At 42.7% G+C, this 27,035-nt stretch overlaps 1 protein-coding gene across 4 annotated transcripts in view; it reads left to right on the forward strand.

Annotated features, from left to right (window-relative positions):
• Positions 1–27,035, forward strand: part of OSBPL5 (oxysterol binding protein like 5) — a 157,669-nt gene that overhangs the window by 82,355 nt on the left and 48,279 nt on the right. For 3 of the 4 annotated variants that reach the window (XM_069016920.1, XM_069016922.1, XM_069016918.1), the window contains 6 exons: positions 1,164–1,237; positions 2,289–2,351; positions 11,230–11,310; positions 11,969–12,070; positions 13,660–13,863; positions 19,614–19,698. In XM_069016920.1, the coding sequence (XP_068873021.1) occupies positions 1,164–1,237; positions 2,289–2,351; positions 11,230–11,310; positions 11,969–12,070; positions 13,660–13,863; positions 19,614–19,698 (609 nt within the window). The remainder of the gene's footprint in view (positions 1–1,163; positions 1,238–2,288; positions 2,352–11,229; positions 11,311–11,968; positions 12,071–13,659; positions 13,864–19,613; positions 19,699–27,035) is intronic. The other variant, XM_069016919.1, reaches the window with a different exon arrangement.

Raw genomic sequence — 27,035 nt, forward strand, 5'->3', positions numbered from 1 at the left:
CGGTTCTGACACATCTATGACAGCTTCTGCTGACTTCAGGAGAATCAGGGTTTTCTCTTGCCGGTTTTGGGTTTGATGGTGTTTCCAAGGCTGCCCCACGCAATGTTAGGAACATTTTCAACTGTTGCCATGTTTGCAGTGTGCTGCAAATGGATTGTGTTTCACTGTCTTCGTGGTTCTTTACTGCATCCCATATTCTGAAGCTGTGATTGCCAGTGATTCTGAGAAGAAAATGACATTGTAATTGGTTAACAATGACTGTCTTGGCACTAAAAATCTAGTCTCATCAGATGCTATTTTTCGGCTTTTTTTTTAATAGAAGCTCTGTGCTTTCTTTTACTGGGAGGGCATGATTACATTTGGCCAAAGGAACAGTATTTATCATTACATTTTATTGCCTGGACTAGGACTGCACACACTCATGCCGGTATATAATATAAGCAAGTTTAGGATATATGAGTAGTGAGGATATATTTCTACAGCGATTGAAAAATGTCATAGTACTCATTTACTGCTTGTAAATTTAAAATATTTCTTATTTTAACAAATAACTTGATCAAAAGACGATCTTCTTCAAGTGTCTTGGCGTTTTTTATTTTGTTTTACTAATTATGCCTAGATACTCTTCTGTCTTCTGTAACATTTTGTGATCATGGTTATTATTTGTCCAACAAAGCATGCTATCAAGTGCATCAGTGTATAGTAGCCAGATACTGACCAAGGAGGATTGAATAGCTGCTTATTAACTGAATTGCATTTATTATTTGCACTGAACGAGGCATGGGGTATGTAAGGAAAGAGCAGACTGTGGTAATGTAATTAAAGACTGCATCATAATGCAGACACAGAAGGGAGTTGATTAAGGATGCACAAGCAACCTTATCTCTGTTTTTTTCCAGCTTTCAAATGCTGGACTTTGCAACCAACATGCTGGTTTTCCATGGTGTTTTGAGACCTTACTTTTGAGAAGTCTTGTTACCCAAGCATGAGGATCGAGGCTATTTCAAATTCTACACAGTCCCTCTCTGGGATCATGGTGTGCTTGCTTCTGCTCATGATAACTTCCCTTGTGTGCCATTAGCAGTAGTCCTTCTGAGGCCATGATGAGCCATGGTTTTGCACAGCATTTTTCTGGTTTTGAATCACAATTTTTTTTGTTGCAGGAAAAGACGTGGAAGGAAACAGCCCATCGTCATTGAAGGATGAGACACCACAGACTCCGAACTCCATTGGCAAGGTACTTTGGGATAGGGATCCATTCCCAGTCTTGCTTTCATTTTTCTCAGGATGTTATTTATCATTCTTACTCTTTTTTTTTTTAAGTCCTTGAGAAAGCCTCTCCCTCTGTTTCTGCAGGAATTGTGTGTGCATATTTTGAGGGAAAGAAAATGAGTGTTTTCTGCATGGTTGGGATGACAAGGAAGCCTACACTTTCCTCTGGCTTGATTTCACCTACCACAGAAGACCCTGGTTTATTTGGGCCTCATTAGGCAGTGTAATTAGAAATGAATAATTATGGTTGAAAGGTTGACTTTGTCAGCAGAGGTGTCTCCTGCTGTTCCTGATCAGCAAGGCAATCATAAATCTTTTGCAGTTGTTTTGCAAAAGAAAACTGTAGTATTTAGTGTAGTGGCAGCATCTGAAACAGTGAGTTGAGAGCCTGGGAGAGAGCTCTGGGAATTGGTGTAACAGGAGAGGAAGACAAACTAATCAACATTTCCTGAACGCAGCTTTTCCATCCAGCCTGTTAGGGAGAGGTAAAACTGGATCTAAAGCCTCTGGATCTCACTGCTCAAAACCTGCCTCTAGATCAAGAGTTACAGAGTGCCAGGGTTTGATTTCCTGTAGAGATGGAATCAACCTTAAATGAGACCTGGCTTTGAGATTCATGTACAGCTTTTTTGGCTGCAGCTCCCTAACATGTTTCTGGAGGGTAGCTAGAAATAGAAGCGAGACCAGTTAATAAATTTTTAACTGAATTTATTTTAAACTGTGAAGCTATAAAATGCAAGTGGCACCAGCTGAAATGAAAATATACCACAAAAGAAACAACTGCAGACAAGTGATTTCTTGTGAGACATGAAAATAATCTCTGCATCTTCCAGTACATTTTCTTGTGCTTGCCTGGAGCTTGCAGGTTGTTCTGCTGGGATGCCCTGGCAGAGGTCAGCACAGGGAGATGGTGATGAGAGGAGCTTCGGGAGTATGAGACAAGGACTTGTGTACATGTCCTCTGTTATTGCTGGAACCTGGCAAGCTGCAAACCGATCTTGGTTTTGCTTTTTCAGGCAGGTTCCTCAAGGAAAATCAGCCTCCCACTTATCCTGGCAGTGGAGAAGCCCAAGGACCAGGTAACTGCATCCAGGGCTGTGTTTTAAAGCTAGATGTTTTGCACGCCTTAAATGGAATGGTGTTGAATTTCCAGTGACTTAGGAATGTAAAGAAGAAGGACTTTTGTCTAGACAGGACAGCTCAGAGCACTGAAATGCTGCCCAAAAGGGAGTTTGATTTCTGAGATGCAGGATGAACGTAGGAATAGGAATGTATTTATGAGCTGTTTCTGGGTGAGAACGTGGCTCAGCTGTGTTTTCCCAGCCTCTGGGCTTTCCTTGCTGCTCAGTCTCTAACAGGTGTACTTCTGAAAGGAGAAGCACCCATGGAAGATTTGGCAGCCCACCTTGATTTCTGCCATGCTTTGTGTGCACCTGGGAGCCATTGGTGGGCCTCTCCTAGACAGTGCCAAGAGCAATTGTCAAGAAGAGTTAAGAGGAAATGCACAGCACAAAACAACTGCATCACATCTGTGAATCAAAAGAAATGGGGCTCTGAACCTGGACACGAGCTTTGCTTTTACTGACCCAAGCCTTTGGTTTTACAATAGTCAAAATTGCTCTGAAACACCAGTGGACTAAAAAGAGATATGAAGACACCAAAACACTGAACCTCAACTTGCCTACTCATTTGCAGTGTTGCAGGCAATTGCTTTGGCTGCCAGATGGGCCAGAGCTGGGTGTTTTTTTCCTGCCTGAATATTCTGCTTAGACACATGATGTTTGATTCTGAGAATTTCCACCTCACTGGACCTGTGCTGTAGCACCTGTCATTCTCACTTCACTCTGCTTCCCCTTGCTCTCCTCCAGCCATGTAACTTGCCTTCTGTCATGCTTTGCAGTGGCAGTGACAATAGGGAGTCCTTATTGTGAAACGTCTTGTACCTTAAAAATCCAGGCAAACTGGTGGTCTGTTTGTTTAATATGTAATTTTTCACATCCACTCAGCTCTAATGCCATAAAATAAAGCCTTACTGTCAGCTTTCCAGAACTCTAAGTAGGGATCTGTCACACTATTTTGGTTTAAAAATAAATAGTGATTTCACCTACTTGAACCAAAGGGAAAAGTGTGTGCTAATTGGGTCATATTTAGATTTCTGATAGCAGGGGGGATAATTCCTAGAAACTGGACTGTAGGGTATGCTGGTTTAATTAATGGATTAAAAAGCAAATGTTGTAGGTTACAGAGCCATGCCATGAACATTTGCCCTTCTTTTGGTACAGTGGATATGAAAAACCTTGTTGGAAATCAGTGTTCTTTCAGCAGAGATACCTCTTTCTTTGAGGTACCACAGCACATTAACTACTTTCACTCAGTAATGAGAAGGAAAGGAAAGCCAGTCAAGTGATTTGATCCCTGGACTGGGGCTTGGGGAACCTCAAATTCCCAACTCTGCCTTGGATTCCCTGCATTGCCAAGGCAGATTAATTGTGTTTCTGTTTCACATCTTCATCAGTGAGGTGGAAACAGTTCTGCATTTCGTTCACACAGGCCATATGCACGTTGCAGGGTGGAGCAGACTGCAGGTTTCCCAGGTTAGCAGAGAGAATGTGAAGACTTTTAATGGCAACCAACACTGCCCTGTGCTCATGGGTGGGCTGCTCTCTCTGAGGTGTGAGCACATCCCAGTTGTCCTATCTGTACAGACAGTCAAATATTTGATGCTGGAGGAACATTTGCTTTCAATGTGTTTGTGTGGTTCTTAGCACTATATATATATGTATTTGTAATTTTAGCTGTGGCTTCTTGACCCACATTTTATTGGAACATATTTAAGGCACAGTTCAGATACATATTGTGTTGGTAGCTTTCCTGCAGCGCATTTTCTCCTATTTCATTTTTTAAGTGGAGTCTCTTTCATCTCCATTTTCAAAGGGAAAAAAATATTAGCTTATTTCAGATTGTTTCTCGTATTAGTTTCTCTCTGTTTTAGAGCTCTTTAGCCTTGTTTTCTGGGATGAGGGCTCATAGTTGGGTGTGAAAGTATCACCAAACTGTCTCTAAGCCTCAAGCTTGTCTCTGCAGCCAGTTAGCACACACCTGATAGTGTGTGACAGGAGGTGCCTTTCTTTTGTTTTGTGCCTCATTTGATGCTGTTAGAGTCCTCTAAGGCACCCTTTATTGCATTATGCAGTGCTGCAAGTTCTCTTTCTTCCTTTCCTGTGCTTACCTATTAATACTACTGGCTGGAGGGCAGCTGGATTATCTTGATATGGATGCAGGGCCACAAAGAATTGAGGTGTATTTTAAGGGATATTCAGAAAAATCCTGAAACTGGAGCTCAGTGGTACTTCACTGGTTTCAGTCCCTTGCTAATGCTGCAATGGAGCCTATGAAATTGTAGGAGTGTGGCTGTTGCATGCAGTTATGTGATGTATTGGAGGGCAAAGCATTGTGAATGAGTTTTTCCACATGCCTGAATTGTTCAGGCCTTTATTGTGTGATTTGTAATCTGAAATATGGATGTAACTGACTGCTAGAAATTTATTTTAGCTGCACAGTGGTTTGAAACTGCACATACTGATCACTTGAGATTTAAGCTACAGCTCCCATACTGTCTCAAGCTCTCCCTGCTAGATCTATGAGTCATGCTCCTGACCTCTGAGGTAATTCCAGTCATGTTTACACTTGGGGCTAACACAGAAGGTCATTCACAAATGTGGCAATTTACAAGGGTACCTTTTCCTCTGTTCTCCCTTAGTCAGAAAACCAAGAAACTGTTTTGCAGACAGACTCAGATATTGCAGGAATCACCTTGGAGAGACTCAGGAGTGAAACATCCCCTGTGTGTGCTATGTATGGCTTAATGTGAGATTCTGGCCCTTCCAGGTGGTGCTGTGCTCAACTGGCCCCTTGCTGTCTTTTCTTTACCGTACTTCATGCTCTCCATGTTGTGAATGGAGTTATTTTGGAACCAGTTGTCTCTGTGAAGAATTACAGTCATTTCCTGTGCCCTGGCTCAGTACACTTTGCTTCCTTGATTCCACATGCAGCACTTTAGGGTAGTCACAGTTGTCTGCAGTGGGCTCTGCAGCTGATTTCAACTGAGCAGAGATGTAGCCTGGAGTATCCTGGGAAAATCATGTTGAAGAGGGGTGGGATTTTGCACTGTGAAGTAGAAAACATGGAGCATCCCTAACTTGTGTAAGTACATACAAGCCCTGAAACACCCGGGTGCCTCACAGAGGTGAATGTAGAGTGTAGTAACTCAAAATTGTGGCTTTGGGCAAGCCAAAGCAGTCCTATCATGTCATGTTGGGTCACTGGTGATCATAATTCCTTAGCCTAGTGTTTCTGACAAGGAAGGTGAAGGCAAATGGAGGTGCTGAAATTGAAATGATTTATTAAACGATTTAGCAAAACGTGTTAAACTGCAGGCCAGGTTGTTTTTCATTGCTCACTTTCTTTGTTTGTTTAAGCTTAGCCTAGGGACAAAAGCTGTGCCTATAGCTGAAGGGGAAATAAAAACTGTGCTTCAGCTTTCTCTTGGCACTAAATCTGTGACAGTCATGTGAAACAGCATCTTTCTCAGTGTCCAACTTCCCATCTCGCCTCAAATGTTCTTTAAGTATTCTGACCTTGCAGAAGGAACTTCCCATGCAAGGCACACTTAAATGTTCAAATAGAAATCCTGTAAGAAATCCTGTGACTTTTTCTTTATTTACCATAATGTGATGCAATGGAGCCAAGGATTCCACTCAACACTGGTATAACTTGATATTTGAAGTTGCTTGGATGGCTGAATTTCACCAATTATTTTCCCCAGATGTTGCTGTCACGTCAACTGTTTATTTGTACAGGCTTTTTAGTTTGTGCTAATCTTTGTGCTACTTCAGGGTTGGAAACACAGTTGCTGTATCCTTGTAACATTGTTGAAATAAGAGGTATCTTTATGTTCATTTTTTTTCCAACTGGAAAGTTTTCGTTGAAGATTATTCAGCTTGCTGAAAAGCAGCATATCAGTTGAAGGGTAATCTTTCCTACTGCAAAGCTCATTTGCCAGTAAGAATCATTTCACTGGCTCTACTGTGCTTTGGATGAGCTGTTAATTCACAACAAAAGTAAAAAGTTTTTTAAAAGAACTGCTTATAATAAATTGAAACCAAAATTGCTTAAATTTGGTTGGGATGTCTGTGAATATTCACAAGGAGTCTCAGTCGTAATGTCAAACCCAGCTTTTCCATAATTTTTATACTAAAACAACTTCTGTTTCATTTCTTTTATTTCTGTGTGATCGAGAGTTGTTGCAATTACATGTGGAAAAGATACTGGAGAAATTACATCTGATCCAGGACATGTCTCCCACTGCTTTTGTGAAGCATAACTTATGACCCCAGCTCCTTCTGTTCTGCCTTCAAATTCCCATCTGATCTTGTCTTTCTGTCGCTTGGATGCAAAGAAGACGAAAAGGCAACTTGTAAGCTGTCACTGCTGTTACCATGCACAGCACAGCTTGAGAGTGACTTTATTGAAATGTTTCTGGTTTGGAATAATTCTGGCTGTTGTGCAGCAAGGATTGCTTGTGCTAAGTAACAGGATATTCCTCTTGCTGTTGTCCTGGGCAGGGTTGGCATGCTGATGGGCTGGCATCCCCCAAACCCGAGTTGATCCCAGGCTGGTTTTCTGTGAAATGGTTTGGTTCCTCTTGGAAATGAAGTCACCAAAAAGACACTGGATCAGAATAGCACTATTGTGAGGACTCTGCATGCTCTCTTACAAAGCCTGGCAGAAGTGTGAGGGTATTGTGTTGACTGCTAACAATCAGCAGTGAATCTCCAGAGCTCCATGACTGAGATGAAAGGGAACACAAACTTAACTGGGATAAAAAGTATGTTTTTGAGTACAGTACAGCCCATTGTCAGCATCGAGGTCATCACTCAGTCCTGAAAGGACAGATTTGATTAGAGAACTGAAAAGGGACAACAGTTTCTTCTCCCTGCAAGTGCTGCAGCATGCTCTGGTGAAAGTTTTTGGCAGATTAACAGACTTCCCTCCTTATGGGAACCACTATATGGAAAGCATACTTACTGCTTTTTTATTAGAATACTCCAGTGGGTTTTTCTTTCTTTAAAAAGGACATGAATTCCTTATTCTCCCATTGTACAAAGTCTCATCTGTGGCCAATATTGTTCACATGTTGCTGCAGAGAGCGGGGGCCAGATTCTGATATCCTGCACAGGCATTATCCCAGCATCCTTGGAAGACTTGCTGTGATGACAAATGGCTTCTCTTAGTTTTCTGCCAGGCTGAGAAAGGCAGGGCAGTAGAAAGACATCATTAAATTTTCTTGATGTGTCTTAGCAATGTGAGACCCTGCTGTGTCTTGGGAACCTTTAGAGCTGATGGCCCAAATTTACTGAATCTTACGTATGCCACAAGGTACAATCAAAACCATTAAGACAGATTAATGTAAAAACATGAAATCATATTATTTCAAGTCACTTAGCAGGTTAAACCTAGGGGAACTATCATTACCATCAGCAGCATGGGGACCTATGGTATGCTTAGATCCCATCTGTCCTGTGAAAAAGCAGGAACTTTAAACCCAGAAATACAATGCTTTTCACTCTGTAGACCTGGAGATCACCAGTTTCCTTGCCAGAAAACTCCTATTTAGGATCAGTGATGGTGCATCCTCATATGCACAACAAGAGGCAAAGTCGGGAGGGGAAGCAATCAGTCTGACTCGTTAAAAACTAACTGGGGAGCTGTCAGAAGTCCCAGGTCAGGCACATCTGAAAGCTTGTCCATGGCTCCTACTTAAAACCATGGCTTGGTTACAGTAACATTTGCTCTCTTTTCATAAAGCATTTTGCAACCATCTGTGGGAGCTGTGGTATTGGTCACACAGCTGGTAGGCATATCACAGTTTTTGGGACAGAGTAGCACAATTATTTTTTTCCCATGCCTAGAAATTCTTATATGGGCAGTGAGCACCTATGCTACTGCTTCTTTCTCATCCACTCTCAAGCCTGTCTTGGTGACCACCATCCCTGTGGCTGTGTTTCCCCTTACAGGCCAAGTTCACAGATTCAGCATGACCAGGTGTAGCCCAAAGCTGGGGGAGGGAGAGCCTGAAGGAAGCAGCACAGTGGTTCAGGAGCCACCGCAGCATCCTCCAGAGCTGTTCATCCAGCTCCTTCAATGAAGTGAAGTACCAGTTTGAAATGGTTTCAGACTGTGTTTATTGAGCTCCTACAGGCTGTGGTGGTGTCAGGGGAGATTATCCCTTCATCAGCTGTTTTGCACTGTGGTTTTATGGCATGCACAGCAGTATCGGCTGGAATTGGGCACCAGTGTCCTTGGTTGTGCAGTCAGCTCTCCCAAAGAGTCAGAAGGTGTGTCTGTCTGTGTGAACATCCCAGGTTTGAAGTCTTGTGCTTGTTTAACTATTTTTAGCATGACCCAGAGAGACTCCGAGGAGGAGGCAGGTGGGGCTGGTAGAGCAGTGGAAGTGCCTCTGTCTGTGTCAGTGCTGGTTCCCCACAAGCAGCAGGTTTGCTGTTGGAAGCCTTTCTGAGTTCAGCTGCAAGCAGATCTCCCCAAGCCAAGTGAGCTTAGGGGCCAAAATTTCATTCTTTATGTAAGTGCTAAGGTGTAATTGTCTAGGTAACAAGCAGCTGTAGCTTGTTTTAATTAGTTAAGCAAAAAGCATTCTTTGCATTCTGATGCTTTGCAGGCACCTGAGCAGTATTTCCTAGAATCTTGGGAACATCTGTGGTTTTTCTGCCTCTCACACTGGCTAATGAGGAATAGTACGCAGTGTTTCTCTCTCTGTCTGATCTCTCCAGCCGGAGGGAGTGAAATTGCTGATAAACAATTGGCTCATAGTTGTGTCTCAAGGACAGGACATTCTTCCTGCTAATTGGGAGAAAGAGGGAGAATTCTTCTGACTGATTTCAGAGGGCACACGTCTCGAATCATGAAAGCATAATCTCCTAATAATTCTGAAGGATTCTTGCTCAGAGATATTGAGGCACTTGGAAATGTTTCTTCATAAAAGAAGGCTTATAGCATATCTCCCAAATGTCTACTACTGCCCTTTGAAATGTGACAAAGGTGCTGTGGGCACAACTCTCTGCTCAGACGTCACATCTGTGCAGTGGTCCCCACCATAAACTTTGTGTTTTTACAGTGAAGTCCAAAGCATGAAATATGAATCAGAGACTGCATTGCAGGCAGAGGAGGCAGGCTTCACTTTCTGTGAAAACAAAAATGGCAAACACTGAATAGTTTTCAGGAGTCCAGGAGCTGGCCTTTTCTCTGAATGGATCCAAGTTGACTTGTGAACTAAACAGTCAGATCAAGGACCTCACTGGCCCTTGTGTGTCACCACAGAGTTTTCCTTTCTCTATTTTTAAAGTATCACGTGTAGTTTTGGTTTTAGTGAGAGAGTACTACAAGGGTATCTGAGCACAAGTAATAGGTTCTACAATGACGGTGGCTCTGTTGCCAATTGCACCTTCTGCCCCTGATTTCTAATTCTGCATCATCTACAAGGAGGTTTGCTCAGTTGAGCAGGCACCCTTACCTCCCATTTTTGCTCCTGCCCCAGTATCCACAGCATAGTTGTTTGCTGTGATCTGGTCATACATTTCTGTGTTTTTCTCTGAGCCATGTGAAAAGGACTGCCCTGGCTGTCATTAAACATTTTCCTGCTCACACTAATGTTTGGCATAGTTCATGGCTGTAGTAGCCTGAGAGGTTTCTGTGTCACTGGGAGGAAAAAAGGAAGTGGGTCTCTTGAAACTGAAGATGCTGTAAAATTATTACATCAATTTGTGACATAAAGGAGAGAAAGTCTGAAAGCTCAGTGGGTTTGTTTCACATCATGGCAGTGAATTTATACATGGGAAATAATTTTATACATTTTTTCCTTAGTACAGCTCATTTTTGTGTCACACTCATTAAATCAAGGTGGCCGAGGGCTGAGATTTCTTTACAAAACTGTCATGTATGAGTGGGAAAGACAGTGCCTGACCCCAAAAGATCACAGTCTGAATGCATCAGACACATGAAAGGTTGGAAGGAAGAGAGGTACAGAGAGAGAAAATAACTTCCCCAAGGTCACATAAAAAGCAGCAGAGTCCAGACTGTACCATAATTCTGTCACCATTAACCCTGCCCAGGTTTTGTACAATGTGCTGACAGAACATGTGGGGGTCCTCGTTGTGAGCTGGGCTCTGGAGAGCTGTACTTTCTAAACATCCTTTATTTTGGTAACAGTAATACTGTGATTATGCCTAATGAAAGTAAAGCATTTTTGCAGCCCATCAGCACGGTCATGAGATCAGTCTGTAGCTTCTGAAAGTGAATTTAAACAGCACTGACACTATCAAACATGATTTGAAGTGACTGTGTATATTTGGTGCTTCACTTTGCAAGGCCAAGATGATTTCCTGTATTAGGTCATTTCTTGCCCACCCATGTTTTTGGACATTTCAGTCAGTGCAACAGTCATTGCCAGTATCAAGTCTAGTTCTGAAAAATCTATAACAAATTCACCATGAGTTTTATTCTAGTAATTGAAATGCTTTCAGATCTGAACAGAGTTGGGCAGTTTTCAAAGTTAGAAATAAGTTTTTGGTTTTCTGTTTTGTTTTACTGTTTTGTTGGGGTTTTTGTTTCTGTTTTTTCTTAACCAAGATTAATGTCTGCATGGGAGAAATACAAAGAAAATTTGATGGGGAATTTTCCATCCAGCCGTGGGTATAAAAAGGAAGTTTGGCCTGCCCTGTAGATACGCTTTTTGTGTACCTGCTTAGTGTTCCACTGCTGAAGTCTGCAATCAGCTCTTTCATGGATTCCTGAAAGTTATAAACAACACTTTATCAGAGCATAACTTGAACATCTTCGTGTTAACACATTCCTATTTTCTTCTCTCCCTCTTTTTTATAGATCGAATATAAGCTTTGCAATGGGTCTGACAAAGAGTGTGTGTCTCCCACAGCCAAATTCATGAAGAAGGAAACACTGAAGGTATGTGCAGAGCAGCCAGGTCAGCATCAGCTGACTTTCTTTTAAAAAACAAATGGTACCTTCTGAACAAGCCATTGGGAACAAGTCAGAGCCATTTCCCAAGACCCAGAGAAGCCTCTGAATCTTCTAGGAGTCATTAGAGGCCAAGGACATTTACAGGCTTTATATACAGGATTAGATTATATACTGCAAGCAGAACAGATCAGTGTAATTGTTTCACTGTGTTTGTATGTTCCAGAACCATCAGGCACCTCAAGAGGATTGTAATCCTTCACTGCTCTTGTTAGGACAGACTTACCTAGGCAATCTGAGCAAATTGTAGCTTGAACACTTGCTTGTTTACCAAACCAAAAATATAAATGAATGAAGTTAAGATTTAGGCTCTTGAATTTGAGGGGTAAGGAGGACTGGGTATGCAGCCTCTTTCCATTCCCCCCAAAGAAAAGACAAATTAGGTTATATTTAGTGAAACTTCGGGAGCAAAGAAAATGCCTGTTCTTGCGTTATGGTTTTATTCTTCCTTGTGCTCGTTTCTGGGGAACCTGTGCTGGATCAAGTTCTTGCTGTGCTATACATAACTGTCCTTAATGCATTATGTTCTTTCCTCCCCAAAAGAGGCCATGATTACAGCTACTATATTTTCTCTGTTCTCAACCAGGTACAAAAAAAAAATTACAGACAGGAGAAGAAAAGAGCTACCAAACAACTCTTCAGTGCTCTGAAGGATCCCAGTGTGGTGATCACAGCAGACTGGCTGAAGGTATTTTATACAGATCATTTCTTCTGAGCCTGTGGGAAAAAATAAGTGAGAAGTAGTTGATGTGTCTGAGACTTATGCACTAGCACTTTTTTAAGTGAACGAAGACCGAATAATTTTGAGTTGAAGTTACTGTAAAGTTTTATTTAAATAACTTCTATGAAAGTGGATCTGTGAGAGCTATTTACTTTCCACCTTAACTCAATTGGTCTATTCCATGTCCTTAAGCAGCAACAAGGACTCAAAAAGTGCATAGTACAAAGGGAAGTGATGATGTTTCTCTCTTTATTCCTCTCTGAAAGACTCTGTTGGCCTCTTCCCATAAATGTGGTTTTTTACTGAAGAGGGAATAGACTGAGTAACAGCCTGAAAATGGGCAGATACAGCTTGTTCTATCGACAATTGAATTTTCTGTTGTCACAGCACAGAATGAAACATATTGTACCTGATGACAACTGCAATTTCTCCTTGTGCACAGACTTGGGTAGTGACAGCTTCTCATTGGAGTCCTGAAACTTCTGTGTGGCAAAGTAAATCTGGATTGACATTGAGAGATGAGCACTGTTTTTCTCCTCCGTTGGGGCCCATTTAGTCTTCTCAAATAACAGTGAATTGGTTGAACCTTTTATATTGGCAAAACTTAATTTTCAAATGGTGCCGAACGCATAGCTCTTAAGAAAAACAAAGTAGCTTAAGGATCTCATGAAACAATAGTTGCATTTGGCTAGCGGTAAAAACCTCCAACATTGTTCTACAATTATTATTAGAGGCCAGAAAAGTGACGTGCTTATGGTTTATTTGAGAAGTTAGATTGGCAACAAAGTCTTTCTGTAGTGTTTACTGCTAAGGAAAAATAAATATTGAGATTTTTTAAATACAAAGTACCTGTTGTGTGTTTGCTGTGATTGGAAATTTCTGGTGAGTTGCAAATAATGCTAGGCCACAAAAACAGAACACAGAAAAGACTTGAAGTTTGGCCTGTGCACACTGAAGGCAGGAAGACCTTAGGCAAAATCTAAACTTACTGAGAAACTTCTCCATTCTTTAAGCTGTTATCTTTAATATACTCTTATAAGATTTAATGTCTTCTATATAAGAGAGAGATGCATTGAGCTTGACAGAGAAGTAAACCAGCTGGAGACAGTACTTTTGAAAATGGGGTATTTGACAAAACCCATTAATAGCAGTGTTGTGCAGAGCATTATTAAAATGACTTATAAGTCGAGTTAGGCTAGCTATAACATTTTTATATGCAATGTTCTAATTGGCATGTCCCCCATGATTATTAACAGATCACTCTCACGTGGGCCAGCAGTGCTGATTGCCTAAAAATTTAATCAAGCTGCTAACACTGAGCTAGTAATAAAAATACGAAGACTAAATTCTGATAGCCACATTTCCAAGTTCTGGGATTTTGCTGTGAGATCCCTAGGGCTGTTCAGAGAATACCATGTATTTTCCTTAGGAAATGTATCATGGTGCAGCCTTGGAATAAACATACTGGAAATACTGTAAAAGTACTGAATAAATGCTGGGTTTTTTCTAAGGAGCAACATAGACACAACTTTTTGTTCTCTCCCCCTTTCCTGCAGATTCGTGGGACTCTGAAGAGCTGGACCAAACTGTGGTGTGTCCTGAAACCAGGAGTGCTGCTTATTTATAAGACGCCAAAGATCGGACAGTGGGTTGGGACAATCCTGCTCCATTCTTGTGAGCTGATCGAGAGACCCTCCAAAAAGGATGGCTTTTGCTTTAAACTCTTCCATCCTTTGGATCAATCCATCTGGGCTGTAAAGGTAACAATCCTGATGAGTCAAACAACTGCTTCTTGGTCACCAAATCTTCTGAGCACTGGTATTGCCTAGCACTGATACTATTTAGTTTTCAGTTGCTGTTAGCAATGGTGAATTGACTGTATAAAAAGATTAAAGATACCAAAGCTTGACCATTGAATGACATCAAAGGGACATAGTCCTTGTGATTAGTTCCACAGATGTATCATTCTCAGAGTACTGATGCCTGCACAGACTGAGGAAAAAGGAAATGTGTTAGTGCAGGGAAAGAAGTTTAATACCTAGAAGCTATATCACACCATGGCCTACATCTTTAAAAGGAGTTGAGGCATAGACACAGTCAACTAAATTCCCCAAAACAAGGACACACAAAGCACCAAGTGCTTCACACAATACCGGGAGATGGTTGGCAAAGTGGCAAAAAAGCAGGTTTATAATTTGATGTTTTTTTTCTAATGCCCCTGAGGTTTGGATTTGTTTGCAATGGACTTGGAACTCAGTGTTCTGCTCAAGCCTTGACTGTTGCACAAAAGTGTGACTTCAGATAGCCCTTATCATCTCTTCTTTGAAATGGAAATAGCAGGATTTTCTCCACTTCGTTTTGTGTTATTCTTCAGGCTGAGACAATCCCTTCCTATACACAGAGTGGCTCCTGCAGTGACCTCTGGATCTCCCTGTAACAAAAATGATTAACAGTTTTTCACACTTCTTGAAATAACTCCCCACAAATCTTAAAGAGCTGTATTCCTTTTTCTTCTTTCCTTTAAGAATAGGCAAAAAAAGAAAAAACATTATGTACTTCCTATGTGCAAGGAGGAAGATCCCAGTACCTCCCGAGAGACACTAAGAGCCACATCTTTTGGATACCTGAAGAAAAAGCTTAAATGTTCTTGTATTTGTTTCCCTGTCAAAACCAGTGACAAAACCAGAGTTATTGCAGACAGAAATTCTCTAGGAGACATCACAAGTGTAAATAAGGCATTATGAGCTGATGCCTTGCTGCAAGGTGGTCAGCAGAGGGAATGGAAATGGAAAGACTCACGAGAGAGCAGTGAAAACACTTGTCATGGAATCAGAAGTTCTGACAAAAGGGAGAAGCCCTGTGGGAACAGATCAAGCAGGCACACTCCTCCATGCAGTTAATTGAACAATTTTAAACACAGCTATACAATCACTATAAAAAGCCTTTCCATTTTTAATAAGGTAGGAGGAGAGAATTAAAATTAACCTCAGCAACCAGGGGTGTGAGCTGCTGATTTCTGCCAGCAGCTCAGCTCTGATTTGTGCCTAAATGCATTGCTTTTGCTTAAAGTTCCAAAGGTTTCATTGCTACCTTGCTTGTTATTCAGTTTTGAGAGTTTTGAGGCCTTTTAAATTCAGAGCATGCACCTAAGAATGTTGTTGATGATCTACTGTCTGTCAACAAAAACATTCCTTGTGACTTGACAGGTCAACTGAATTCTTCTGAGAAGCACAGTCAGAGGAGGTAGTGAAAAACAGAATCAAAAGTGCAGTCAGATACTGAAAGGCAGAGTTGCTGACAGATCTGAAGTGTTGCATTAGGATGCCCTTCCTTTGATGTGAGGCATCCCAAAGAAAGAGGAGGTTTTATTAGTATATGTATGTATTTAAAGATGTATATCTAGTTCTTGTGTCTCTTGAGAAAATATATGGTAGAAATAAGAATTAGTGTACTAAATGTGAAGGGAGTGTATATCTGAAAATGTTTGTGTACTAGAGGAAGTCCAAAGAGGTTTAAATTTTAAAGTCAAAGTAATATTCTATGTCTCCTGAGACATACTTAGAAAGCTACATTTGAGCTGCATAGTAGGATAGTCCCTGAAACCTGAGTTCAGCCTGGATTGTTGTGTGTGATAAATGCTTTCAGCCATGAGGTAAACACCAAAATACACATCAGGAAGAAATCCACCAGTGAGCTGCTTGATGTCAAAGAGGCTGTCTGCACTCTGTCAACAGTTTAAGGCTGAAGCTGCTAAAAATACTGTTTTAGTTTATGTCATTTCACGGCCTCCTTTTAAAGCAACTGGAGCAGAATTGACTGATCTACATTGGTTGTGTATAACTATGCAAAGAAAGTCTGTTTCTCATGAAATACAGATTCACCTGAGCTTAAGCAAAAAGCCCAAGTTACTGTCCATCACAACAGAAATAAGATCTGGATAAACACCTTTCCCTCTTGGCCAGAATGGCTTGTGAAATTTTCAGGGGTTATTCAAACTAGAGTTGGTGGTCCAGCTGTCACTCTCATCAGTGGATTTGCAGTTAACTCAGGGTAATTACTGAACACCTTTGTACATATAGGCCTGGCTGCCCAGCAGATGTTTGGAGCTAACTCTGGGGTTCAGACCTGGAACAAATGTCTGGTTCAGGCACTGCCATAGGCCTTTTTGTTAGTAGTAGCCAAATAAATTTGATGTGCAGGCATTTAACTTCAGTTAGAGCAGGGTAAGGTTTTGGGGCACCTTTCAAGATAAGATGTAAGGCCATGGCTTATAGCTGAAAGCTAAATACATGCACCAGGGTATTTTTTTTCTTATAAAGCTCTCTGGGGTCTAGAGCTATCTTAGAAGCATATTGCTGAGGGAAAGAGTTCTTCATTCTACACTGCTTCCCTGGCTTTTTGAGACTTTTCAGCCTGAAACTCCTTTGCAGTGTACCTGAATTAGACCTTTTATCTATTTGTTCCATCCAGGCCCTTGTAAACCCAAGACCAAAACCGTCAAGGTCCCAAAATCAGCCAGAACTGCAAGCAGCAGTAATAAAAGCTTCCCCCACATGCCCCAAATGCTGCTGCAGAGGCACTTTGTCCAATGTGTGAAGGCAGTCTGATCCCACACTGCTCCTGGGAAGAGACATTTTGCCAAGGTGGCTGCAGGAGACTGGGGAATGCCAACCTAGTAATTCATGTGAGGGTATGGGTGGCTGTCCTCCTGCTTCACAGAGGGAGTGTAGGGCTATCAGCTGGCAGGGTTTGCCTGCCTGTCCCAAAAAGTGTCCTGGAATAGGTCGTATTTCCCTTCAAGCTTGCTCAGAAGCTGTCTGAACAGCATGGTGTGGGAGGGCTTTCATTATCTGCATCTTGTTCTGACATTTATTTAGAACAATAAGTAAGTTGGGGTCAGACCCACTGTATCTGGGAAAATACATAATTTGAATTTTGTTGGTTTGTAAGAACTTTGAGTCATTCCTTTTAAAAAAAAAATCTTTGTCCTGGGCTTTTCCAGTTGTTTATTCCATTCCAGAACACAACACAGTTTGTTTCATCTTCATCCTTACAGTTATCCACAACACTGTTAATGAGATTTTTTCCCCCCCGTTTAAGCTTTGTTTTATGACTCTCTAAGATGTCTTGTCATGCTATCTAAAACTGTCAGTCCTCTCCATTTTTCAAAACCTAATCACCCCCTGTTTGATAATGCCTTTTGAGTCTCAAATCAGGTGTAAAGATAGGAACAATCTAAAGGTGATCCTTTCTTAGTTGTACTGCACAGGGGCTGCAGCGGGGCTGCAGCAGGGCTGCAGCTGGGCTCTGGGTGCTGGTGCAGCTAGGATAACACTCACTTTTTGTGAGAGATGGTCATTGGCATGGTGCTCAAAGGCTGGGAGACAGTACATTATCTGTACTGTGCAGATACAGAACATCATTTGATCTGTGCAGATGTTGGTTTTATTTTTATGGCCCACTTCCTTTTTTTTTCTGTGGGAAATGGCCCCCTCCATGGGTGAACATGCCTTACTACTGAATATGTTTCCTTGACAGGGTGACCTGGCTGCTTCTTGAGTTTATCCACGTGGCTAAATGCCTGTTAAAATCTTGTGTTAATCTTCTTCCCATCTCCCCCCTTTTTTAAAATGCTCTGTATCTGTGCCATTAGGTTGTGGGGTTTTCCTCAACCAGAGCAAATATCTATCTCTGCACTGAAAACACAAGTAATGGTGTTATCAATAGTTCTCCAACACCCTGCTCAGCTGCAAGATACTGAAAGGAAAAATGCCATGGGCTGTGATGCCCGATTGCATTAATGTCACTAGTAATGTCTTGAGCTGCTCTGCTCTGGTTTGCTAATCAAATCTCAGCTTTGGCAGTCCTGACTATTAAGCCTGTAAACAGTCTTAATTTTGTGAACCTCTTGTGGGAGGGAGGAGAGGAAAAAGAAAGTGAGTAACAAGGATCCCAGTTTCTCCTGGCATCAGAGGAACCCCACAGATGTGAAGGCAAGAAGCTTGACTGGAGACTGTTGTCTTCTCAATGCTGCGTCTTCGTACACTCAGATACAATTTGATCCTTTTCCTACTCTTAATTCTGTCCAAATTTTGGTTTTCTGAGTATAACTTAAAAGTAAAAATCCAGATAAAATCAATATTTAACTTTGAGGCACTTATGTGCTGGAGCAGTTTTCAGTGGCAGTCACAGTTCCCTGCTTATCAACTGGGAGGGAGAAATCCTTCTTTCAAGGAATGTGGTTGGATACTATAAAGGCTCATGTAAGGGAGGAAATTAATACTCAAACTGCAAAAATCTGCCTACGGATTTTCAGCATTGTCTGGTATTCTCTAGAAAGTCAAGGGTTTGTATTGGAGCATCCTGGAGAAAACATCTTGCTCCCCCCCTGCAGGCAACATAGTGGTCATGCCAGTATTGGTGATGTCTTCTGCCCTGCTTCTATTTCTGACGTAATGTCTGCATATTCGAAAAAGGATCTGCTTTTGTGTTATTTGTTACAAAGTGAGGAAGAGAAGGAGCTGGAGGAGGCCGAGTCACTTTGAAAATGCAATGGAGGAGGAGGGATTTCTATTTATTTCAGTCAGGTTATGGCATGAAATCCATACCATGAAGAGTATGAAGCTGTGCTTACCGCATACAGGAACTGCTTTTTCTTATCATCTTCTGGAGTTCAGAAGAGAAGGAAACAGAGAGGAGATCAAGGAGGGAGCCTGGGGTTCTGCTCAAAGAAGTGCCTTATCCAGGATGGACTTTGCTTCCCTGGGCATCATTTCTGGAGGGTCATGCTGAAAGGATGGTGGCAGGATGTTTACAAGACACTTATTTTTTTGCCACAGTTTCTAAACTAAAGGCAAATGGAGCAAAGTGTCTGTCATCTCAGGCACCACGGCATAAGGGTTCTCTGGATTTAAAGGTGAAGGACTGCAACCCGGCAGCATGTGCCCATGCTGGGGGACCTTTGGTCCTCAGTCTGTGGTTTTCCCTTTCTTCACCTTTCCCACAGACTCAGGATGAAGGTTCCCCTTTTTTTTTCCTTCCAGGAGAGCTGCTGTTGCCTCTCTGCTTGAGGCACTCACAGCACAAAGTGTGGCTCTGCTGCTTTTGTGGTGGTGTGTGAAGGGTGTTTCATTGTGAGTGTGTCAGGCTGTGGGCAGACCCCAGGAACACCTCATGGACCAGTCCCTTCAGGTGTTGCACAAAGGTTTGACTGATTTTGTCCCAAGTGACAGCAATAAGATCCTTCCATTCCTGCAGATCTGAATAAACATAGTAGGTTTTGGGCTGAGCATAGCTTAGATCAAGCTCCATTTGCATAGGAGCTCATTACTGCCTCAGAGCTGCAGCAGCAGTATCATGATTACTAATGAGTCTCTCCAAATTACTGCATGTGCTCCTGCCTTCTTTCCTATCACAACCATGCACACTCTGCCTGGGAAGGATGGAAAGACATTGAACAGTCCATTGCAGCTTCCGTGCCTTACATCTTTCTGTCTGTGTGCATTTCCAGGGACCAAAGGGAGAAAATGTTGGTTCGATCACTCAGCCTCTTCCCAGCAGCTACTTGATTTTCAGAGCAGCCTCCGAATCAGATGGTAAGTTTTGGGGTTTGCTTTCTCCAGATAGCATACTTTCTGCTAGTTAAGAAGATAGGTTGATGCAAAAAAAATGGTGGCTTACCCAGCTTGAAATACTGCTCTTAGCAATGGTCAGAATAGGTCAAGCAGACTCCTGGCAGATTTCATTGCCCTCACTGAACAGCCACCTCTCTGGCCATATGTATGGAAGAAGGACTTAGGCTTCTGATTGAGGAAAAACACCAAGTCAGTATAAACTAAAGGGTGGAAGGAGCTAATCCCAAAACTGAGGTGAGAGGGGTGCTTAACTGTTTCTTCAGTTCAGCAGAGACTTTAGTGTGTTATCTGCCTACATCTTAGACTAGGGAGGGATCTGTTGGAGGAAAGTGGTGTGGCAATATTAAACAGCTGTCGGTAGATGTCTTTCAGCCATCGGAATTTTCCTGTAAACAATTTGTGCTGTGGTTTTCAGTCTAGCAGACCCAGATGCTGGTGACTCCACATGTCAAATACTGTTCTGGGAATCCACAAAATTATGGAAAGTAAATTTAGGTCAATATATAACAGACACGCCAGCTTGCTATGTGGAAATCTCTATAAGTTACTTTAGCAGACCTAAAATATCAGTGATTCGTAAGTAGAAAAGAAGATTAAAAACATGTTTTCATTCCATTTGACCTTCAGACTAATTTTTTTTTTTCATAGCAAATTAACCCAGGCTGTTCATTTTATGGGTATTTTTCACCTACCCCACCAAGGGGGCTCATGTATTCCCATATGCTCCTTTGGGTCTCATTGACAGTAACTTCAGGGACATAAGGACTTCTTATGGAGCAAAATGAGCTTTGAAAGTAATGTCCTTCTGGTCCAGTGATTAGGTTTTATATTTTCCTAAGGGCTGGAAACGAGACAATGAAAATGCACCTTTGATATGACACTTAGAATAGGAGAGAACCTTCTTTCATTACAGACTTCTGTGCTGTTTTCCTCCTGCTGTGAAAAGAGGACAGTTCATGGTGAGGGACACCATCTTGACACTGAAAAATGCTCGCAGATGTCAGTTGTACTAGTTTGAAAATAAACTAGTGGGAGGCACCAAGTCAGAATAACAATTTAATAGGGAAATAAAAGAAAAAAAAATAAAGGCAGAAAACACTGGGTTAAACTGACAGAGTCAGGATACAACCTGACACCCTGTTAGTCAGGGTGGTGGTGCCAGTCCGATGAAATGGTGGCTGCAGTCCTTCTGAAGTCGTGGAAGTGGTTCTGTCGAAGCAGTGATCCTGCAGAAAGGGCCTGCTCTTCCTCGGAAGGTCCAGTGGTGGCTATGTAGCTCCTGTCCTCTGGGAATCCAGTGGAAAGGTTGTCTCTGGTGTTCAGAATCTCAGATTATATCCATCCGGTGAATATGCTCCTGAAGTCCCTTCAAGAGGATCGGTCAGATTATCATTCCTATACCGTCTGGAGTTCTGTGCGAGAGAGACTGGAGCAGCATTGACTCTAGATGAGCTTCTTGTGGTAGTTGTCCCTCTTTTTAGTTCATGTACCCTGGCTGCTAAGGAGGAGGTGGGTTTTCCATGCCACTTGCTCATGTCTTCTCCATGTTCCTGAAGGAAAAAACAGAGATTACCTCGAGGGGTGTATCCTCTGTCCCTGGTTGGGGGACACCTGCTCCTAATGGCAGAGACTCTTGTTGGTTCTGGCAAGATCTGGTAAATCTCTTCCTTAAGTTCCTTTTTCAATTTCTGATGGCCTTCTTCAATCAAGCTCTGGACTTGCTCAGCCAGCCTTGTTTCCACAGATGAGACATGGGTGCGAAACGGGGCTGTGACGGTGTCCTCGTAAATCCTCAGTCTGTTCACCAAGACGCCCACCCTGTCCTCGCCTTCCCTCCATTGCAGCATTGCCAGGTAACGGGAGTACATCTCTGGTCCAAGGCGTGCGAACCTCAACCACATCAGTGACGTGCACTGGACACCATGCGGGCTCTTAGGAAATCTCTCATCTTCTGAGAAGATGATCTCCAGCACAGCCAATTCCCTCAGGCACCGGATACCTCGTTCCATTGTGCTCCATTTTCCTTGGTGCACCTGGAGGTCTTCTTTACAAAGGTACCTGTCCCTTACACTTGTCAGCAGTCGCCGCCAGAGGCTGAGAGTTTCTTCGGTTCTCCCGATCCCCTGGTCAATGACCACATCCCGGGACAGAGATCCCAGTTGCCTGGCCTCACTTCCGTCCAGAATGGTGTCATTGGCTGCAGCGTCCCAAATGCGGAGCAGCCAGGTCAGGATGGACTCGTTCTGGAATTCCCTCCGCAGGTCACGCAGCTCACCCAGGGATAGTGACCGGGTGATGATCTCTGGCTCTGCCTCTTCTGCTGGGTGTGAAGGTCCTGCTGCATCCTCGTCAGTCACTATGCGGACTGACTTGCTTTTTGATTTCTTCTTCTGAACGGGGGCAACTGCAATTGGCTTAGGCTGTTCTGGTTCAGTGACAGTTTGTGTGGAGATGCTGACAGCGCCTTTGGTTCCTTTCTCCTCTGTGTCAGTCTGCGTAGAGATTGACACTGTTACTTTGTGTTTGGTTCCTTTCTTCTCTGTGACAGTCTGTGTAGACATGGTGTTTGTTGCTCTGATCTTTTTTTCTCCCTCATCCTGAGGATGCTGTGCCATAGCTCTAATTCAAAGCATGGTGTACATGGTGCAGGCTGTACAGAGAAGACAAAGCAGAACTAACAGCAAGACTATGCTTTCTTTGGCATCCAGAGAGAACTCAATATCTTCAAAAACTGCAAAATATCTTCAAACTGCTGTGTCAGGCCTGAAAGGCTGGAAAAAAACATTCTTTAATCCTCCCCCAGGGGCTGGGTGTGATTGTTGAGGCCTCAGATGTAGCACCCTAGAATAGGACAAGCAGACAAAGTTGAGTATATTCAGCAGCGGGGGAGGTCCCGGGTGCAGGGGAACCAGCCAGAGTCACGACACGAACACCGATGCGATTTGAGCATCGTGCTCCGCTTTATTGTTTTTCTTGCACCAACTTATACTTTGCAAAGATACACACCCTATTCCCACGAGACAGCCTCTAAGCAGCGGGGGAGCCGACCGCTGTATACCTTTTCCCAAGGCTTTTCAAGGCTGCCGGCTAGCAGGTGTCTTGCAAGCCTATCTTCAGCCTGGGGCCCTGTCAGGGGCACTTCTGCAACAGCCCTGTGTTTCCCAAAGTGCCCAGACTGTCCTGCGGTATCATATGCCCCTATTCCACAAGGAATTCCTCCACAAGTATATATTCTGAATTATGGTCATTGCCTCGAAGGTTATAATGCAGGAAGCATAATAGACTAATAAAGCAAATTTTATACCATACCCTGGTCTACACAGGAGCATTACAATCGGCAGATAGTTCCCCGTGTGCGGAAAAATATAGAGCTAGGTACAAGACCTATGTAAGCATGTTGAACATCATAGTGAGTAGGTGGCTTCTACAATACAAATTGTGATTCTGACTTTTCTCAGCACCCGGCCCCACACTGGATGCCAAAAACATGTACTAGTTTGAAAACAAACCAGTGGGAGGCACCAAGTCAGAATAACAATTTAATAGGGAAATAAAAGAAAAAAAAAATAAAGGCAGAAAACACTGGGTTAAACTGACAGAGTCAGGATACAACCTGACACCCTGTTAGTCAGGGTGGTGGTGCCAGTCCGATGAAATGGTGGCTGCAGTCCTCCTGAAGTGGTGGATGTGGTTCTGTCAAAGCAGTGATCCTGTAGAAAGGGTCTGCTCTTCCTCGGAAGATCCAGTGGTGGCTATGTAGCTCCTGTCCTCTGGGAATCCAGTGGAAAGGTTGTCTCTGATGTTCAGCATCTCAGATTATATCCAGGATGGGATGCTTGGTTCCTCCCTCTGGGTGGAGCATCTCACAATGGGGTGATGAGTCATGAGGCCAAGTGTTGATTAGGCTCATTAACAGAAGATAGTCTGGAGGGAGTTATCTCTGAGTCATGCAGCAGGACAATGATGGGTCATTAACAGCAAGATAGTCTGGGGGGAGGAGGCAAGGAAACACTGCCCCACCTGATTTCAACAGCTCATGAGGATGGGAATAGAATACACTGCAACCCAGGACATCAGTGTAGTGAAATGATATGAAAATAAGCAGAAGTTATATAGACCTATAGAAAAACATCTATTTCCTAAAATATTATGATTTTGTAGCTTATTTGTGTAGAGGAATACAGTATTCTAACCTGGCTCCAAATATCACCTGTCTAGAAAGGGATAGATTGATGCAACGATCTCCTCTGGGAAAAAAAAAAAAGTGCTGTGGGATAGAGCTGCTAAAGTAGAGGCATTTCAAACCCTAGTAATACAGCCAGCCTGCAGAACAGATATACAGAATAGTCCCACAGAGTTCTTAGGCAACCAAATAGCTTCAACAACCATCTGTCAATCCAGGTTTTATAAAATATTATTTCTTTAGACACCCATGCACTTCTCTTTCCACTAATTTATTTATTAATGATTAAACCATAGAGCCAGCCTGGGAAAGAGATCTGTGGCTGAGCTTCTACTCTCTTTTAACAATGTCTGCCACAGGCCAGTTACATGGAGTAGAAGAGATTTAGATTTGTTCTAATTAACCTTACCCATAAAGGCTCCTAAGGTAGCAATAGTCCCAAGAGATCATAGGAGGTAAGACTTTTCTAGCTGTGATCTCTCTGTCTGGGTTGTGCAACACATGCTGGAAAAGCACCAAAGGGACCAACCTGGCACAGGAGAATTTTACGTGTTGAAATGCCTGTGGGAAGATTTCTGCCCAGTTAATTATTACGTGTCTCCAGTGTCATAAGAGCTTAAAATAGTGAACACATTTTGAAAGCCAAGATGTTGGCAAAGATTCCTCGGAAGCATGCAGTGGTCAGGCAGATCAAAACAGAGTTACTTTGGGGTCAGTGTGATTTTCCTTTACTTTGCTGCTTCTCTCCAGTAAAGAATCGTCTCCTAATATTAGATGGAAAGCTAATGTGGTCAAGGGAAGGAGTTACTGAGATGCCTCTCAATCAAATATCCTAAATGTGCATATATAAAGTAACTAGGGCCTCTTGTTCAAGACAAGTTATAAACTCTTGAACAGCACCAGCAGTGCCCTGGAGCCACCTGCCCAGGTTTGAATGCCCACATTATGCCTGGTAGATTCTGAATCTGATGAGGTGATCATGACAGCCAAAGCTTTGGGATCTGTCCATTTAGCAGTGGACTTTGCAAAAAAAAATTGATACTATATTGCACCAGAAATATTAGCATGAAAAGTGGTGTACTTTTCAGCTGAATGAAAGTATTTGACTTCACAGCCGAGGTTAGTGAGCCGTGGGAAGTGGTCATACTTTGTGTAAGAAGGGCAAGATGTGAATCTCCAGACAAGAGGGAAGAACAGCTCCCTCCCAAACACATGTCCTGACAAATGGCCCAACACATGGGTGTCACACTTGGAGACAAGTGATTTAGAAATAGTATGTCAGTAGGTCATGTAAACATATGCAAACAAGGACACAAGGAATAGAAACTGCTACGTTTAAAGAATTCTGTATAAACTGCAGCAAGGGCTTGTACTTTGCAGTTAATACAGCTTGATTTTAAGCTCGGAAGACACGACTGAAATGGTTGTAGGCTGTTACATTGCTTCACCTGTTGGGAAGAGGCATCTCCAGGAGGGTGTGCCTGAGTTTGTTTCATTTTTTTAACATGCTGGACAAACCTAGAGGATGCAAGAGAGACAGGAGATTGAGGTAAAATGAGCTAAGCGTGCTGAGACAGGGGGCAGGTGGAATCTGGGCCCTTGTGTATATTTGTAGTGTGTTCACATCTCCCCGTAGTGCAATACTGTGTGAATCTACAGCGTCTCTAAAGGGGGTGTCCTCACTGTGTTCTTCTTAACACAGTCTCCCATGTTAGTAGTGGAAAATGAACAACTAAGCATTTGGCAAATATAACTAACTCGTGGAGGCCTCTGTCTTGCTGGGGAATATTGAGTTGCAGCATATGTTAGATGTACAGTTCGGCCATCCAGGCAGCTACATCATGATCAGCAGCTACATGGCCTACTTCTTCTCTCAGCATTTCAAAATCCCCTTTTGCCCCTCTGCTGTACCATCTGTGACAGACTGCTGGTAGGATTTAAGATCCTGACTTCTGGACAATCTGCAGAACCACTGCCCAGCTACAGCAGATTTCACATTCACAGACTAGAGCAGCAGTCTGCTTTTTGATGTGTTTTAAACATCAACCTCTGGAAAGGTCGTGTCAGCCTACAGGGCTCAACCTGTACAAGTGCAGGGACCTTCTTTCTTACCAGTTTCAAAAAAGAAGACTGCTTTTTCTAAACCAGTCGCTGTGCGTGCATTTCAGATTTATGCTGAGGAGTGACTCAGAATTATTAGTTTCAATCTGTCCCAAGCTTCCTGCCCAGACCATTCTGGAGCTGCTCCTGAGATCTAATTGGTGCATCCTAAGCATCTTAAGTCACCTGCTTAGCTCTCACAGTGAGGATCTCCACTTTGCCATGGGCACTGCTACCACAGGGCGTATTCTAACTAACGGAACTCAAAGTGGTAGATTACCAAGGGTTAAAAGCTTAACAGTGGAATTGTAACCCACATTTACATTTTACTCCCTATGTCTGTCCTCTCCTTCAGGTATGCTTTTGGGAGGCTCCATTGCCTAACATGGATGGAGTTGTGTGGAAATCCTGACGGTCTGGCTTACAGAGTTGTTGTTTCTTTTCTAGGCATCTGGCCCTTCCCCCCAAACTGATGCTCTCATCTGGGGAGGAAATTAGGTTATTGAAATAAGCGTCACGCACAGAAGCAAAGAACCACAAGGAAGATTGCAATTTGAAACTAAGTTAGCAATTAAATATATCTCTGGATCCTGGCAGCTCTGGAGAAAATAGAAGTTACCTTTTTAGCTTTATGTCTGCGTTTCTTAGACCTTTCACAGCAGTTTAAAATCCAGGCTTTTGCAACAAGGTTTCATTAAGTTCACTGCATAAATTGCACCTGCAGCTAATTGAGAGCTCACGTCCTTGCATCTTGACAGCCAAAGTGCGAGAAATCATGCACGCAGGCACCCAAGTGGTACAGCAAAATAAGCAGTCAGCTGAACACGATGACCTTAATGTTCACTGGCTGAACCAAATCAGCCTCTTCCTCACGATTCCTGATTTGTGTGCACTTGAGCAAGAATTCATCATTTCCAGGTGACAGTCTACTTCAGGTTGATTTTTAAAAGCATCTATCTTGTGTGAGGCATGAGGCCAAAGCTGAATGACTTTAATAATTCAAGAAGAATTATAT

This window comes from Aphelocoma coerulescens, chromosome 5, assembly GCF_041296385.1.
Source record: "Aphelocoma coerulescens isolate FSJ_1873_10779 chromosome 5, UR_Acoe_1.0, whole genome shotgun sequence".
In the NCBI taxonomy this organism is placed as follows: Eukaryota; Metazoa; Chordata; class Aves; order Passeriformes; family Corvidae; genus Aphelocoma; species Aphelocoma coerulescens.